General features: G+C 56.3%; 1 protein-coding gene across 5 annotated transcripts in view; it reads left to right on the top strand.

Moving 5' to 3' along the window:
• Nucleotides 1-449: 449 nt before the first annotated feature.
• Nucleotides 450-16,672, top strand: part of SCUBE3 (signal peptide, CUB domain and EGF like domain containing 3) — a 29,613-nt gene continuing 13,390 nt past the window's right edge. For 4 of the 5 annotated variants that reach the window (XR_010082931.1, XM_063418528.1, XM_063418527.1 and 1 more), the window contains exons 1-6: nt 648-864; nt 9,465-9,587; nt 10,542-10,667; nt 13,403-13,537; nt 14,473-14,598; nt 15,618-15,734. Coding sequence is in view for 4 of the 5 variants with exons in the window: in XM_063418528.1 (XP_063274598.1) it covers nt 780-864; nt 9,465-9,587; nt 10,542-10,667; nt 13,403-13,537; nt 14,473-14,598; nt 15,618-15,734 (712 nt within the window). In the remaining variant the exon portion in view is untranslated. Of the gene's footprint in view, nt 865-9,464; nt 9,588-10,541; nt 10,668-13,402; nt 13,538-14,472; nt 14,599-15,617; nt 15,735-16,672 lie in introns of all 5 variants that reach the window. The other variant, XM_063418529.1, reaches the window with a different exon arrangement.

Consider the following 16,672-nt stretch of genomic DNA (forward strand, 5'->3'; position numbering starts at 1 on the left):
CCCTCCCCTTGCCACCACCCCAAGCCCTGGGCTGGCCGAGGGGCTGCGAGGTGCAGGGTGGGTCTGGGGGTTGCGGGGGGCTTTGCATTGATGCATTGATCGCCCATGGTCTCCGCCTGACCTCCCTGCTCCCAGGGAAGCAGTCTCCATGGCTACTGGCCCTTCTCCTTCAGCGCAGACTGTAAATTCCTGCAGGCAAAGCCCAGCCTTGGGGGTGCGAGGGGGGGAGCCGTGAAGGAGTAACCAAAGCCAAATAGAAAGAAAGAAAGAAAGGCTGGGAGAGAGAAAAAGGGCGTTGCTTGGATGGGGCTCTCCTTTCCACTCCCCTTTCCCAGGTCCCCAGCACCAGGGCAAGGCGCCTGCTTCCCCCCTCCAGCACTGCTGCTCCTGCTGCTGCTGCTGCTGCTCTTGCAAAACTGGAATTGGCTGGGATTATTTAAGGGAAAAAAAAAAAAAAAAAAAAAAAAAAAAAAAAAAAAAGGAGGAGAAGGGATCAGAGCAGCCGCCAGAGAGAGGGCGATAGAGTCCACTTTCCTCCAACTGCCCTGGGTCTCCCTCCCTCGCTCTCTCCTCTTCAGCAACACCAAGAGCCCCAAACTGAACCCAGAGCAGCTTTTTCCATCAGTTCAGTTCCCGTCCCTCCCTCTGTCTCACACACGGCAAGGAGAGAGCCCCTTCCTCCCCTTGATTTTCCTTCGCATGCTCAGCCCCTTGTTTCCTTTAAAGCACTAGAAATCCCCCTTCTTGCCCCCGCTCCTCCCTTGCAGACTGGGATTGCAATGGGAGCTTTGCAGATTGCTGGATTTTCCATCCTTTTCTTTCTCCTCCACTCTGGAAACACGCTGGCAAATAAAGCCAGTCAAGGTAAGAGAAAAATCTTCCCTGCTCGAAGGTTTGCTGTTTGATGTGTGAATTGGGCAGCCGGATCTCCTCGTTAGAGCCGGGGTTTAAGTGCAGGCTGGAGAAGGCAGCAGCAGTAACAACAAACAGTGGAGGGGATTTTAAATGTCGCTTGCAGATATTCTCGCCTACTGCCTTGGAACTGGGGTTGGGTTTGTAAACTCTTTAATGAGTTGCGCTTCTTAGACTTTAGTTTCTTTGGTTTGGGCTCTTTATCTCAAGGCAGGGGGTGCAGGGGCAGAAAATCCGGGTGGGCAAACAAGTCTGCATCCACCACAGGCAAAATGTGGCTGTTTGGAGGGGCTTTTGGGGGAGCTCTGCTGGTTTTGTGTCTGTGAGATGGGGCTCCCACGGCAGCGGTGTGGGCGAGGAGGCTGCTCCGGGCTGGCTTGGAGGGCAGGGATGGCGGAGCAGGAGCTGATAACGCCGGGAGGCTGCATCTGTGCTCGGGGGAATCTCAGATGCTGGCTGCAGGGCTGTGGGCAGCAGGAAACTTCGGGTAGCTGAGCACAGCTAAGCCTGAAAATGAAGGGAGCTCTTTCCCTGTCTCGTGGAAAGAGAGGTTGTGTCCCATCCTTATCAACTTCGGGCTTTTCTGTTTCACAACTCCCGCATTGAGGCAGAGCCTCCCCTTCCCAGACGTACACACGGAGCTTTATGTATGGTCTATCTATACCTTCGCTTTTCTATAGCACCTCTATATTTAGCTCGGATTTTTTTCTATACACACGCGCGGGAGTGCGTGCGCCCACACCAGCACACACAGCCCTACACACGATCCTCTTAGCCGTCTCAAAAAGAGGGTTTTTCTCCTTAATTCACCACTATCTATACAATCTGTCGGGTTTTCTCTTTTTCTTTCCGTGGCACGTAAGGCTCCTCCAGCCCGGCTCCGGCTGTGCTGTTGTGGCAGCTGCGTGTTTGTGCGTACGGCGAGATTAAACAGCGTGTGAATGAAACCTCGGAGCGCAGGACATAATGAAAAAGGTCTCTTGTAGGAGGATTCCAGCCCCGCGCATGGTCGCCCGAGCCCTGTCACTGACAAAGTTAGAAGGAATTTCAAGGCTATTGTCTTATCTGGCTCAAAGTGTTTCTAAAACAATAGGCGACTTCTCCGGAGGGCAGCCTGGGCAAGCAGGAGAGATTTTCCAGGGCAAAGGTTTGGTGAGAAGGCGTCCAGCTTCACATAAAGCTTTATGATTTAGGCACAGAAAGGAATGCTAAGGTTTTTATCCCCCCTCAAATTATCTTGAGTGTATGCATTGCTTTCATTTCTTATCATAATATTTATTTATTAAGGCCTTTTGGTTTCCAGTTCCATTTAAGCCCGAGCCAGAATTGCATTAAAATAGCAAAGTGAAATTCCATCGTGCAGAGACTTGACAGATCCCTTCAGGGAAGGAGAGGGGTGGAGTGGGGGTGGAGAGAGGTGAGCTCAATCCTGCGCTGGGGTGGATGAGCTGGGACAGCGCTGGCTGCTCCCGCCTGTCCGGCTGCCACCACCCACGGGGGCTGTGCTGGACAATCGGTCCCTGAGGCTGCAGCTCAGGGGTTCTGTGTGCTGGGGATGGGGAGATGTCTGCAGAGAGGCAAAGGTTGGTGCCTGTGGGGCTGCAAGGACTCTGGGCAGGGGCAGGCCTGGTGCTGGTTCTTTTTGGATGAGGCTGAACCCACGGGCATCATTAGGGCATTGCTGATGGCAGGTACAACTTGTGCCTTTGCTCAGAGCCTGCTGTCTGCTGGGTTTTCTGGCTGTCACTGAGCTCTTTGAACCCGCTCTGTGTGTCTGGGACATGTGTTAGGAGGATATTTCTCAAAAGCATCAGGTGTTTGTGCCCAAGGATGGGGCAAAAAACCTTTTGGGCAGGCATCACCCCAAAACCTTTGCCCTCTTGAGGGACAGCCACCCTCGCCAGGGGACTGTCACAGCCTGGGAAGGGCTCCTCTCCCATCAGACGGTCCTGTCTTGATGGGATGACATTGTGTCATGGGTTGGGCATGCTGGCTCATTTCTTGTACAGAATTACCCCAGAAAGTTTAGTCTGTGGAGAAGGAAGGATTTAGAGAGCTGGCTGCTGGGCCTGGAGGGTGTCTGCCAGTGGACCTGGCTGCCTGTGGAGTCAGCTTAGGGCTAGGGAAGCTCTTTAGAAGAGAACTGACAATACAAATCTAAATACCCATAGGGAGGCTTCTGATGCGCATCCACATCTGGGACAGACTCTCTCCCTGTGGTCCCCAGGCCAAGCTGCCCACAGGCTGCTGTGCCCACCACTCCTCTGGGTTTTGGATAGACAATGTCACCCCCAGCCCCAGCCTCTTGTCTGTCAGTCTATCTCACTGCCTTCCAGCCAGAAGGGTTTGCTCCACTGAGAGCAGGAGCTCAGGACAGTGTCCTTACCTGTCAGCCAGCACCAGCCCCTCCCTGCATGCTGGGAGGACAGAGCCTGGCACTGGCAGCTCTGCACCATCCTGGGGCAGTGCCAGCCCCTCTGGCAGCACCCTCATCTCTGGGAACACATCCCAGGGTTTGCCACTTTCCCCTGCAACTAATTGCATGTCCCCTCAGATGATGCTGTGGTGTGGGGCCAGGAGGGAGAGGCAGTGTCTCCCTGGCAGACCCCAGCCCCCAGTTTGTAGCCCCTGGCATTCCCACGGCCCCAGTTCAGGGTGCTGGGTGGGATGCCAGCCTCAGCCCAGCCCCCTGGGCACTCGATGGTTGATGGTTGACCCCAGCCCTCCTGGCTGGGGCTGTGTGGCTGCCACTGTCCCCAGCCAGGGCTGGTGTGGTGGGATGCACCTGCAAAGCCTACGCCGCCAGGGATTCTTTTTTCTGTATTTTTCTAAGGAGTCTAAAATTTTCCAATTGCAGCGTGGAGATGCTGTTCGATTCCCCTCCCACTGCCGCCAAACCTCCTCCCCCTTGGCCTCTGCCTTCCTACCTCTCCAGCATTCACAGTGTGCGACTGTTGTGCCTGTCCCCTCCACCCCGCTGAAATATGAAATGTAAAACTGTAAACATTTCACATACGCAGTTCAAAGGAGATCTTTGACTGAGGGCGTCTAACGTGCCTGTACCGAGATTAAAAAAGAGGAGGGGGTGGGTAGGAAGAAGGGAAGAAGAGTTTTTTTGTAACTGCCAGCTGGAGTATAAATATTCAGACACCTTGAGTCTCCCAGTGCTGGTGTAGTGCTCTCTCCAAACCGCTCAGGAGTTGGGGGTTCTTTCCTTTTATTTTTATATTGATTTTTTTTCCTTCTCAGACAGCCACGCCAGAGCACTCAGTTTAGGAAAGAAGTATGTGTGATTGACCTTAACCTCCACTTTCAAAATTCTAAGTCCCCTGAGAGGCTTTAGGAGAAGCCTGGGATGGCAAATAAAGTTTGCTCTGTCTGGCAGCACCGGAGGATGCCCGGCTGTGTTTTGGAGAGGCTGTGTCCCTGCTGGAGATCTTGAGATTGTTGCTCCCGGAGCAAAAAACAAACAAACACATTTTTTAAGGCAAGGCTAGGTCAGTCTGATAAACCAAGGGAACAACAGCAGCAATGACAATTCCACGGGGAGATGAACACACTGCTGACGTGGAGCACCAAACCCTCGGTGGGGAAGTGGTGATGGAATTGGGTTGAAGGGACCAGGGTTGGCAGAAGGAGGTGGGATGGAGGTGAAGGGAACATTTCCTGCCCAGGGAATGGTGGTGGAACTGGGATCCATCAGGATGACCTGGACTGCTGCAGAGGACGGACAGCTCAACCTGGCTCTGCCCTCATGGGAGTGGGAAGCATAAATGAGGGTGATAAAAAGCCCTTTTCTGGGTCATTAACAGCTTTGGGGAAGCAAAACCCATGGTGAGGGTTACAGAGCAGGGTCTGGGTGTTGATCAGTAGGGTCACCAGGCTGGGCATGGCCCCAGGCCCTCGCTGGGACTTGCGGCTCCTCCTCCTTCCGTCATTCCACAGGGCCAAGCGCTGGGGCTGCCTCTCCTGTGTCCCGCCTGCTTTTGGGAGTGCTGGGCTGTCGTGCAGGGCACTGGGCTGCTCCAGGGGTCTCCATGGCATGGTGAGATGCAGACACCCCCTCTGAGCCACCCTGAGCACAGGGACCTGCCCAGGGACCCCTGGCATCCCTGCCCTGGCAGCAAGACACCACCCAGCCCCTGAGTCAGGATCTCTGAGTGCAGGGGACGCTTCTTTAGCCAATTTTCTGCCCTGCAGAGCATCCTCCTCCCCTCTCCAGGCCCGTGTCCCCTCCCAGGGGCTGCCACTGCCCGTGGCCATGCCCTGAGCCCGTCCTGCTGTGGCGCAGCAGGAGTCGCCCTTGCGAGCTCCCTGGACGAACAAATGATTAATAAACTGCACCACAGTGTCTGAGGTGGTTATTAATACCCTGGTAAAAGGAGCTACTGAAGTTATAAAGCTTTAATTTGGCATTAAGGCCGAGTGGAAACTCCGCATGTCTGCCAACAGCTACACACACATCCCCATACAGACAGGCTGTTAATATAGATGCCTATATAAAAACAAAGAATAAAATTAATTTGTAGAAAAAGCTTAAGCGTTTGCAGGAGAGGGGAAAAGGTTGGTGGGTTTGTTTGTTTAGGATTTTTCAGGCCAGTTTCTGCTGTCCTGTCTCACCCCCCTCCTCAAATTTATTGGGACTTTTGGCCTACGGCTAAAGTTATCTTTTTTATTATTTTTTTTAAAAAAACAAAATAAGGAAGTGAGGAAAGAGCCTCAATCCAGGCTCTAAAAATATACGAGCTGTTGCTTTATCCCCTGCTCACTGTCGGGTGTGATGCCACAGGGCACAGAGGTGGTGCCCGTGGGCTCTGCCTCCGCCTCCCTGGGTCACAGCCCCGCGGCACCGGTGGGTGCGCACCGGCCCCGGGGAGGTGGCAGTGCCAGGAAGGTGGCGGTGCCAGGGAAGTGGCGGCCCCGGGGAGGTGGCAGTCCCCGGGGAGGTGGCGGTGCCGGGGAGGTGGCAGTCCCCGGGGAGGTGGCGGTGCCGGGGAGGTGGCAGTGCCAGGGGAGGTGGCGGTCCCGGGGAGGTGGCGGTCCCGGGGAGGTGGCGGTCCCGGGGAGGTGGCAGTCCCCGGGGAGGTGGCGGTCCCGGGGAGGTGGCGGTCCCGGGGAGGTGGCAGTCCCCGGGGAGGTGGCGGTCCCGGGGAGGTGGCGGTCCCCCCGCTTTTGGCACGCCCGAAATGGCAGTGGCGTTGAAACCGTCTGCCTCCGCTGCCTTTGAAATGGAGAATAAAGCTGCAGCTGGAGCGGAACGGGGCCCAACAGCCAGCGCTGGAAAATCCCACCCACAACGGAATAAAAAACATGGCCCGAGGCGCGGGGCGAGCTCCGCAACCTCCTGCCCTTGGCCGCAGCCGCCGGCGGTGGCCGCGCCAGGGATGCGCTGCCCTGTGCGGAGCCCGAGCAGCCCCAGCGCCGTGCGACAGGGACACGGGGCTGGCCGGGAGCGGGGCCACCTGCGGTCCCCAGCGAGCCCCGACATCTTCATCACACCCAAATTCCCCGGCGGGTGCAGAATTCCCCAGTGCCGGGGATTTGAGGCGCGATGCGTCTGTCTGCGCCGCCCGGTTTGGGCTCATTTCAGGCAGTTTAGGGTGAAGAACAGCGGTTTTTGGTTATTTGTGGAAGGGGGAGATGGAGGGGCTGTAGGGGTACGGGTCTGTAGGGGGGTTGGCAAAAAAAGCCCACCTGGATTTGGGACCTTGAATGGAGCAGGTCCCCTGGAGTAGGGGACAAGCAGGGCACACCCCAGCGAGGAAATACTGAGAGCAAATAGGGACAGGGACATCAGTAAGGATTTTTTATTTAAAAATAAAAAGATCTTCACTTGTCTTGAAGATGAATCCTCTCACATGGTGGCAGCGACTCAGAGCACCTGCAGTGAGGCCACAGGCAGCTTTTGGGATGGAGAAAGTTCTCCTGCAGGAAAAACAGGCTGCCCTGAAAGAAAACCTTCCCTTTCATGGGAAAATGCTGTTTGCGTTGACAAAAATGCTAAAAATTGAGTTTTTCAGAGGGTTTTACTTTAATTCATCATTTCTGAAGGATACTGAGGAGCCAAAATTTCAGCATTCTAAAATTGGGATCTTTGCCAATCCTGGGACAGCTGCTGGGGTGCCCAGGAGGGTATTTATTCACTCTTCCCACAAACACACTTTTTTTTTCTTTTTTCTTTTTTCTTTTTCCTTTTTTCTTTTTTTTTTATAATCCTGTAACCTTTCAGAATTACTCTAGCTTTGGAAAAATTACAGAATGGAAAACTGATAATGTTTCCTTTTGTACTTTTGCTGCTGTGTAATCTTTCCAAAGTTAGAGACCTTTGAAGTTACAGAATGGGAAAAAAGAAAAAAGACAGAAAAAAGAGATGCTGTACACATGTGAGTGGGAAAGGGCCAGAGGTGCATCGGGTGCCTCGTGCATGTTGTTCATGGTATTGAGTTTGAGAGAGCAGAAGGAAAAAGAAATAGGAAATAAAATTCCCCCCAAAGTGAGATTCCTGGCAACAGGCTGGGAAAGTTTCAATGATGTGATTTATGCCTGGTGGATGCTTCATGTTCTGAGCATTTTTAGAGGAAGGAGATGGGTTTGATGGATGGTCTGTGCTGTCTGGGAGCTGGTTCTAGACTGTGTGCCAGGGTGGGTGCCCAGGGTGCCAGACCTGACAATTGTCACCTTGGCACTGTGACTCGAAGGATCACAACGTGATTTATAACTTTGGGGGAACACCTGAAGGGGAGATCCCCACCATGCAGGGCCAGGCCCAGGATCTGCAGATTCAGTAGACTTTTGGGTCAGCATCAGCTTTGCTGCTGCTGAGTTCCCATGCCCGTTGTGACCAGCGCTTGGCATCCCCCCACATCCCCCTGCTCCAGTGCCACAACCTCCCAGCACCCCTCTGGAGCCCAGTGAGGGATGCAGGAGCCTGAGGCGAAGTCTCTGGGATGCTGAACAGCCACACTCAGCTCCCCCAAGGGACAAGAGCCCCGTGGGACCCCTGGCACGGGCGGGGGACGGTGCTGGGTGCTGGGGTAGCCACAGCACCGTGGTAGAGTGACCGTGGCACGGCTGCTGCAGGTGCCAGCCAGGAGCAGGGCCCTGGTCCCTGTGCAATCCCTCCATCGTCCCCAGTGCGGTGGGTCAGCCTCCAGCCGGTGATTAATGGCCCAAGGGAGGCCGTGGTGGCCGCGGGCCATGGCTAATGTCAAATAACAAATATGAATGCGGGCTGTAAATATTTATACAATGCGCAGGCACGTGCCGCCTCCCCGGTGCGGTGCGGAGACAGAGCTCTGCTCCTCCCGGCCGGGTGACTCACACGTCCCGGCAAGGAGCGCCGGGGTGGCCGGGACAGGGCTCGGGTGGCCCGGGCAGGGCTCGGGTGGCCCCCGTCCCCTGGGGCTGCGGGGCTCCCTGCCCGCCCGCCGCTCGCAGGGATGTTTTGGGGCTCTGAGGAGTTCCTGGAGCACTTCTCTTCTTGGGGCCGCTGAGGAGCAGTTTTTTTAAAGGCAGCTGAGGGGTTTGAAGGCTCATGCTGCCCCTGAGGGGGTACAGGGAAGCTGGAGGGACTCTCAGGTCCCCCTTTCCCGGTGAGAAGCTCCCCGTGAGAGGAGGTGGAGGTAAATCCCTCCAGGAGCAGCGCTGGTGCTCCCCACGTGGAGATGGAGCCTGGGCTGCTCTGGGAGCCCTGCCCACGCCTGAGGGACTGCGGGTGATGCTCAGCCCCCCCCGCCCCGCAGCAGCCTGAGGCACTGGCAGTCACGGAGGGGATGTGCCCGCTTCAGGGCACTGCATCCGCCTGGCTGCCGAGCAGGGAAGGCAGTGAGAGCCAGCTGGACAGACTTTAGCTCACAAACCTCCACTCCACGTGCTCGAGGCTTCTCCATTTCCCAAACACCATTAAAGCCTCCACTCCCACGGCCTCCTGTCACAGCAAACCCTTGGGCGTTGCTGCTTGAGGCCACTGCCAGCACTTGGAGCTCTGGATGTGATGTCCTGGGTATCACAGCATCCCTGAGAACAGAGTTGAGGGGCAAAGCGGGATGGGGATGATGCAAATGTTATCCCTGTCCCCAAGAAGGCCTTGATGTTTTTCCCAGTTCTCTCTCCTGCTTCTCCCTCCTGGCTCCCAGGTTTGTTTAGTGTGGTCCCTGTTAATTCGTGCACATTCCTTGGTGCCTAAGAATAGAAAGCGATGACGATTATTTGGGTGCCTGGTCGGCTCAGGAAACAGTTAATTGGAGACAGAGACTTCCACCTCTGCCTAGGCTGGCTCCAGCCTGGACTAGGAGTGCTGGTGCAGCATTTCCTATCATCAGACAAATTAAAAGGAGTCTCAGAGTGACTCTCCCAAGAGGGGACACAGGCTGTGCTGTTTTGGGGTGGACCCTGTGATTCACCATGTCCAGAGCCCATCACTGCCTATGTCAGGGCTGGCTGAGGAGGCAGAGGCTGCTGGGATCCCTCACCTGGGGTGGTGGCTCCCATGTGGGACAGAGGGTTGAGGTCCTGGGCTCTCCCCTCTGCTCCCCTCACCTGTCCTCTTGCAGATGTAGATGAGTGCGTGGAGGGCACTGACAACTGCCACATCGATGCCATCTGCCAGAACACCCCCAAGTCCTACAAGTGCATCTGCAAGTCTGGCTACACCGGGGACGGGAAGCACTGCAAAGGTAGGGACACGCCGCTGGCAGAGCCAGCCCTGCTGACGAGTGACAGCCCCTGCAGGTCACAGGCCAGTAGTGGCCCATGTAAAAAGGCCACTTGTTCTACCCAGCCCATTGTAAACCTTTTATTCCCCTTTTCTGCCCCAAACTCCTGGCCTGTCGACAGTGCATGGGGATGGAGAGGACTCTGACTGTCCTTGCTGGTGATGGTGGCAGCTGTAGTTCTGGCTTGGTTGGGGCTGCCCATAAAAGGTCACTTGGGGCTTGTTTTAAACAAAGCTGGGCTAATTTTCCTGCAGGATTTCTGACCCCAAGGCTGCAGAACTGTGTTAGCAGCTAACATAAGAAACATTAGAAACATAAGAAACTTTAAAACATAAGAAACTTTAAAATAAGAGAGAAATAGACATATAGATGATGTGAATATCAATATAGATGTAGATATAGGAGTAATTGTAGGTATCCATATAGGTAGAGGTATATATCTATCTATCTCTAGATACAACTGAGTGGGGAATGGAAAGAAAATGGGCTCCTTGGAGCAGCAGCAGGAAAGCAGGATTGGGGCAGGGGAAAATTCTCAGCTCTGCTCAAAGCAGGTTCAGGGTCAGGATGGGCCGAGCACAAACAGCAGAGGGATTAAAGTGCTCCAGGCTCTGCAGGGCTTTGCCATGGAGACAGCCTGCTCTGCCAGCACCCTGGGAAATCCCACGAGGACCCCAGCACTCTGCACCAAGCTAAAGCTGTAAGATTGGGTTAGCTGGAGGTCCAGCTCCCAGGCTGGGCAGAACGGGGATGTTTCTGTAGGGTCTGGAGGGGTGCTGCAGGTGATAGCAGAGCTGGAATAGGCAGAGCAGAAAACCCCAGGGCCCATTACCAGCTGGGTGGCAAAGACACTGGAGATGGGGAGCAGCACCCATGGTGGGCAGCCCTGCAGCTCTCCTGCCCTTCTTTTCCCAGATGTTGATGAGTGTGAGCGGGAGGACAACGCGGGCTGCGTGCACGAGTGCGTGAACATCCCTGGCAACTACCGCTGCACCTGCTACGACGGCTTCCGCCTGGCACACGACGGCCACAACTGCTTAGGTGAGGGATGACGGCATCTGGCGGGTCCTCAGCTGCTCCAGAACCTCAGGACAGACCTGCTGGCTTTCTTTGCTGGGCTCTGCCCAGGAGCCAACAGCCCCAGAGCTGCTGCAGAGCTGTGGAAGCACGGTGGCACTCTCGTGGCACTAAACCAGCTGCAGGCACATCCCGTGCTGCAGTGGCTGGCTGGGGACAGGATTGCTCCCCATTACATGTGCCAAGGGAGGATGCTCCATGTTGGGAGAGAAACCCCCTCTGTGAGTCCAAAGGTAGGCTGGGAGGGTTGGGGTGAGGCAAAACGGGGAGAGTTGGGTTTGGAGTTGCTGGGGGTGAGGCAGAGGCTCCCCGCAGCCGCATCCTGCAGCTCTGTGCCGCTGCCGAGGGCAGCACCGGCTCACCCGGGCCCTGCCGCTCGCTCCGCTCGTGCTTGAGGTCAGCCCTGCACCTGCCAAAATAGATGAGTTAATAGCAAATACGGTGGGGATGGGAACCAGCGAAGGGACTGGATAAATAATCCCCGGGCCAAGACAAACCCGGCATCTGCCTACGGAGCGGCCGTGCATCCTCCCTGCCACTTCCCACCGCCCCGGACTCCATCCGGCCGCGGCGGAGCCGGAGCTCCCGCCAGAGCCCCGGGGCCATCGAGCTGCCCGCGCCCGCCGCCCGCATCCTCCCGCGGCATCCGCGGCGGGAGCGCCGGGGCACGGGGGCCGCCCGCTCCCCTCTGCCTGCAGCTCATGCTATTTTCTAATTAGTGTCTGCAGAGGGGTCATTAATGAGCTCATCACTGGGAGGAGGAGGAGGGGGAAGGGATTATGGACACATACGCTTTGCATTAAGCACCATCACCGGGATCTTTGCAGCCTCCTCGGGGAGGGGGGAGATTTACACAGCTGGGAGGAGGCGCGGGCGGGCGGCTCTGCCTTCCTCTCCCGGGGGAGGATGAGCCCGAGGAGAAGAAAGGAAAGCTGGACGTCATGTGTTTACAGAGTTGGGTAGGAGGGGATGGAGAGGGCTGGGGAGCAGCCGGGCAAGCAGGGATCTGGGAAGAGCATGCCGGCTCCCACCTTGAGCCCTTCCCTAGCTCATCCCAGCATCTCATCTCTGATCCTGACGTGCTTTGCCCAACCTGCCTGCATCCCCTTTTAGTCAAAAGGAAGAGAAGCAGAGCAAAGCAGCGTGTTGTGCCTGGGCTTTGCCAGTGCTGTGGGCAGGAGCTGAGCTGGGCAGGGGTCAGGGTATGTACCCAGCAGAGTCCATGGGCCCCTCCATTGCCCACCCTGGGCGACCTTTTGAACCAGGACAGGAATTCAAGCCCCCGTCCTGACATGGGCCCTGCTGGCTTCTGCCCAGCTCTGTTGCCTTTAATAAAACAGGTATTAGAGCGGCGAGGTCTCGTTTCAGCCATTGGGTTTGAACGGCTGCCTCCTCATTTCTGAGCAGAGCTGGAAGGAGAAGTTGCAAGACATTAAGCTCTTGCTTTAAGCAGGGGGATTTGAGAGCGGGGTTATTGGCATCTGCAGGACATAGCTTGGCTGGGATGAGCACTGGAGGAAGCCATGAGCTTCCTGCCGTCACAGAGGCAGCCCAGGTTTCAGCCCTCACTGCCCTGTGGGTGAGAGGGTGTTTTCAGCACCTCCTTTCCAACACAAGGTTTGTGGGGTGCTCCTGAGCTCCGCTGCCTGGCCATTTCCAGCTAGACCTGCACCCCGCTTTGATATTTCTGAGCATCCCCTCAGGGCTTGCCAGGGGCTGGGGCACAGTGCAAGGCACCCACACCGCTCGGGCATCCATCTGTCCATCCCTTTTGCCCCAAAGCGAGGGGTTTTGGTGCGTGCTGTGCTGTTTGGGGAGGGGGCCGGGCAGCCCTCGGCGCGTGCCGTCGCTGGGCCGCTGTTGCGGCGTTTCCGGAGGGCGATGCTGGCGGGGCTCAGCTTTCCCCGCAGCCGCGGCTCTGCAACGCTCCAGTTCACAGGAGGTTTTCTTTGGCGTGGGGCCCCTCGCTCCCCGGCCCGACACCAGCACTGGCCCCACGCTGCGGGCACAGCGGGCAAGGGGCGGCCACGGTGCAGGTTTGTCTCTGCCCAAGCCCGGCGTCCTGGTTGCTCTGGCACCTCAGGGCACTGGTGAGTTCAGCTTGGAACACTGTCCCCAGAAAGCTTCTGGAGAGAGCAACAGGCAGTTTACTCTTCATTAAATGCAGGTTTTGCAGGGCTGGAGCAGGAGCAGCCTGGGGTGAGGGCATTGCTGCTGCCACGGGGCCACATCTCAGCCCCTTGCAGCCTTGGCTTGTTAAACCAAAACAGGTGTGAAGGCAGCCCAGCAGCGGGGCAGGGGATGCGAGTCTGCTTACAAGTAATTATCCCTGCTCTGGGCTAAGGTTTCCCAGCTCCTCCTAATGAAGTGCAGGCATCCCCAGCTGGCGACAGGCTCTGAGGGGCTGGGAGCAGGGGCTGGCTGCAGCCAGCATCCTGCATGAGCATCCTGGGCGCTTTGGGTTTTCTGGGACAAGGAAAACCCCTTTCTCTGTGGTCTGGTGTTCCCCTCTGTAAAAGCGAGGGAAGCTGTACGATCCCTGCACCCACTCGTGCTGTGCTTTGCCTCATCCCCTGCACCATCAAGCATTCCCAGCTGGGGGATCACAGATGTGAGGCAGGAGTAGGACAGTAGATCTGTCCCACCCAGTCCCCATCACCCTGGAGCTGTGCCCACCCCCTGCCCCCTTCCCCCTGCAGACCTGGACGAGTGCTCGGAGGGCAACGGCGGCTGCCAGCAGACCTGTGTCAACATGATGGGCAGCTACGAGTGCTTCTGCCGGGAGGGCTTCTTCCTCAGTGACAACCAGCACACCTGCATCCAGCGCCCTGAAGGTCAGTGCTCAGCAGTTCCACGCTCCCTGCACCCCTGTGTTTATCAGGCAGGTCTGTCCTCTGTCCCCTCTGGCCGCTCCTGCCTGGATTTAGGTACTGGGCTCTTGGTGTGGCAGATTTGAAAGTGAATCTGTGGCAGGCACGTTGGGAGAGATGATAAATGTCCTGCAGCAAAATTCTCACAGGCCCCTTGCCCAGGCACAGCAGTGCTGAGCAGGGGGCATTAATCCTACTCCCAGAGCAATTTATTGATAAATGGAAGGACCTGGAGGTCCTCACACCACCTTAAGAGACACATCCTCTCCTGCCAGGTCTTGCACAGCACCGAGCCCTTCCTCTCGGTATCAACTCTAAATTGTTGCCATCTGGAGAAATCTCTTAGCCAAAACAGGAGGAAATGAGAGATTTTTGCGTCTCTGCTGATTTTTATCTCTGCTGCTTGCCAAAGCCAGCTGAGTGGTTTTGCTTTCCTCCTTCCCCCTTCCCAGCTGTGTTGGTCACTCCAGCTCCCCAGGAATGTCACCCTGCCCAGGATGGCTGAGCAGCTGCAGTGGCATGTCCTCTGTCCCCATCCCCTGGGTGTCCAAGAGGGACAAGCTGCTCTTTCTTCCTGCTGCCACAGTGGGTGGCCCCTGCTGGGGACAGGGGTGGAGGTGCTGGGTCCTGAGCTCCATTGGGTTTAAAGCCACCAAGAGATGTGGGAGCAGGATCTCACCCAAGGTGGGAGAGAATCAAGGGTTGAAAGCTCCCAGGTGGTTTTTTCCACCCTCCCAAGCAGTTCCGTGCCAGGAGCTGGCCAGGATTATCCAGTCCCCACAAGGTTTCCCCTCTTTGCCATCATCTCTCCATCCCATCCCACCTCAGGCATCCTTCTGCCACTGCTGATCAGTGCCTTCAGCTTTTGGAGCATTTCTTTGCTTCCTTTTCCCTTTTAGAAGGCATGAACTGCATGAATAAGAACCACGGCTGTGCCCACATCTGCCGGGAGACCCCCAAAGGCGGCATCGCCTGCGAGTGCCGCCCCGGCTTCGAGCTCACCAAGAACCAGCGCGACTGCAAACGTAAGGAGCATCCCAGGGCTGGGGGTAAATCCTCCCAGGGACCCCCTAACCCTGTCCCCATGGCACAGACACCTCGTGCCCCTGCAGCAAAGCCCTGACCCCCGGGTAGAAATCGGCTCATTGAGCCTGAAGCTCTGCCTCTGTTGCTCTTACAGACAATGCTTCTGCAGCCCTTTTTGCTATGAGGTGTTGTGTCCTTACATGACCAGGCTGAAGGGGCAGTGCAAGGGGGTCCCAGGGGCTCAGCATCCCCTGTTCTTGTCCCAATGTTTCACTTTCCAAAGGGGAGGTGAACAAGGAGAGTGCAATTGGCATGTGAGGAGCGCAGGAATCCTCTCCCTGGGGGTTGTGGTGCTCTCAGCCTCTCTGATCTCCTGCCAGCATCCCACTGGCAGTGCCAAGGTTATTAAAGAGATATGTGTGTGTTTATGCAATTATTTTTATTTTGTTTCTCGTTTGCTGTGTGCAGCAAATGTGTAAAATCGCTGATGAAATGAAGGTTTAATCCTAAACTAAATGAACAGCACACCTTGCCCCCTGGGGAGGGCGGGCAGGGATTCCCAAAAGCTCCTCTGTCATTCCAGAGCTCAGGAAAGTTTCACCCTTTCCCTGTAGCACTGGATCCAGGGTCACCATCAACCAGCCCACCCAGTCCCCTGTGCTTGGACTCCACTGGTGGCATTTAGCAGATAGGCAGAGGGAAGACATGAGAAACCACACAACAGCCTGCATCTGCTAAGATCCCACAGGGAAAGTGAAGGGCTTTAGGAATTATCTGTGAGGGTAGGAGGGAGGGAGGAAGGAGGGAGGTCTCTGAGGGTACAAACGAGGTGATTCCAAGCCAGCTTTATGTGCTGCCTGTGGATGCTGGGCAGGGATGGAGGGGCTGGGGCCGTGGTGACACCAGGGAAGGAGGGGCTGGGGCCGTGGTGACACCAGGGAAGGAGGGGCTGGGGCCGTGGTGACACCAGGGAAGGAGGGGCTGGGGCCGTGGTGACACCGGTGCTTTGCTCCCACAGTGACCTGCAACTACGGCAACGGGGGCTGCCAGCACACCTGCGACGACACCGAGCAGGGGCCCAAGTGTGGCTGCCACGTCAAATTCCTGCTGCACTCGGACGGGGTGACGTGCATAGGTGGGTCAGGCCGTCCCCCACGCACGGGTTGGGGTGTGGGATGGCTCATCTTCGATTTGTCCTTGGCCTGGTGAAGGGTTTTTCCCTTTTCCCCTTGGAAATGCGGTGATTTCCTTTTGCTGAGGCTGGGGAAGCTCAGCGCGTGAGGGATGCTGCGGTGCCTGGGCGTGCAGGGATGTGTCTCTGCACAGCCACAGGGAGCAGAAGTGATCTTGGTGGTGCTTGAGGGGACACTTGGGGACAGGTTGCTGTGCTGGGGTGTGGGCAGGGGTCCCTGCCTGCTTCTGTGCTGTGAGGGTGTCCCCACGTTGGGAATTGTTACTGTCTCTGTTGCTTTTGAGGAGGGATGTGGAGGGGGCAGGTTTGCCCACAGCAATCCGTTCCAACTTGGTATTGTGGGGCCTTGGCTCAGGAACAATTGTCTTCCCCAAAAAAAAAAGAACACCAAAACCAAAACCCCAACAACCTGACAACTCAACCACCCCCAGAATTGTCCTTTTCCTGTGTGTGTTTTCAAATTGTAAAACATCAAGCAGAGATAGAAGTTTTACTGGTTTCATATGCTTGTGCTGTTTAACAGCTGCTTTGATTTAAAAAATGTTATATTTGGGGAGTGATTAAGTCCACAATTGCTTGAGACATTTGAGTTCTTATTGCAAAATGAAAAAGAAAAAGGAACTGAAAGCAAGAGAGGTTTTGGCTCTCCATGTCCCTGCTGTGCCTGAACAGAAAACCCTCCGTGCTTTCCACAGACGGCTCCGTCCTCAGGGCAGAGGATCCCCCCTGAGCCCCTGGCTGCTCCCTGCCAGCTTGAGGGGTGTTTGGGGCTGAGCCCCCAGAACAGCCCTCCTGCCCATCAGCTCAGGGCTGCCCTAATGTCACTGCTGTCCCCAGCCTGCTCCCAGGATGGATCCCGATGCCTCCTGGCTGCCTGCAGG

This window comes from Prinia subflava, chromosome 23, assembly GCF_021018805.1.
Source record: "Prinia subflava isolate CZ2003 ecotype Zambia chromosome 23, Cam_Psub_1.2, whole genome shotgun sequence".
NCBI lineage: Eukaryota > Metazoa > Chordata > Aves > Passeriformes > Cisticolidae > Prinia > Prinia subflava.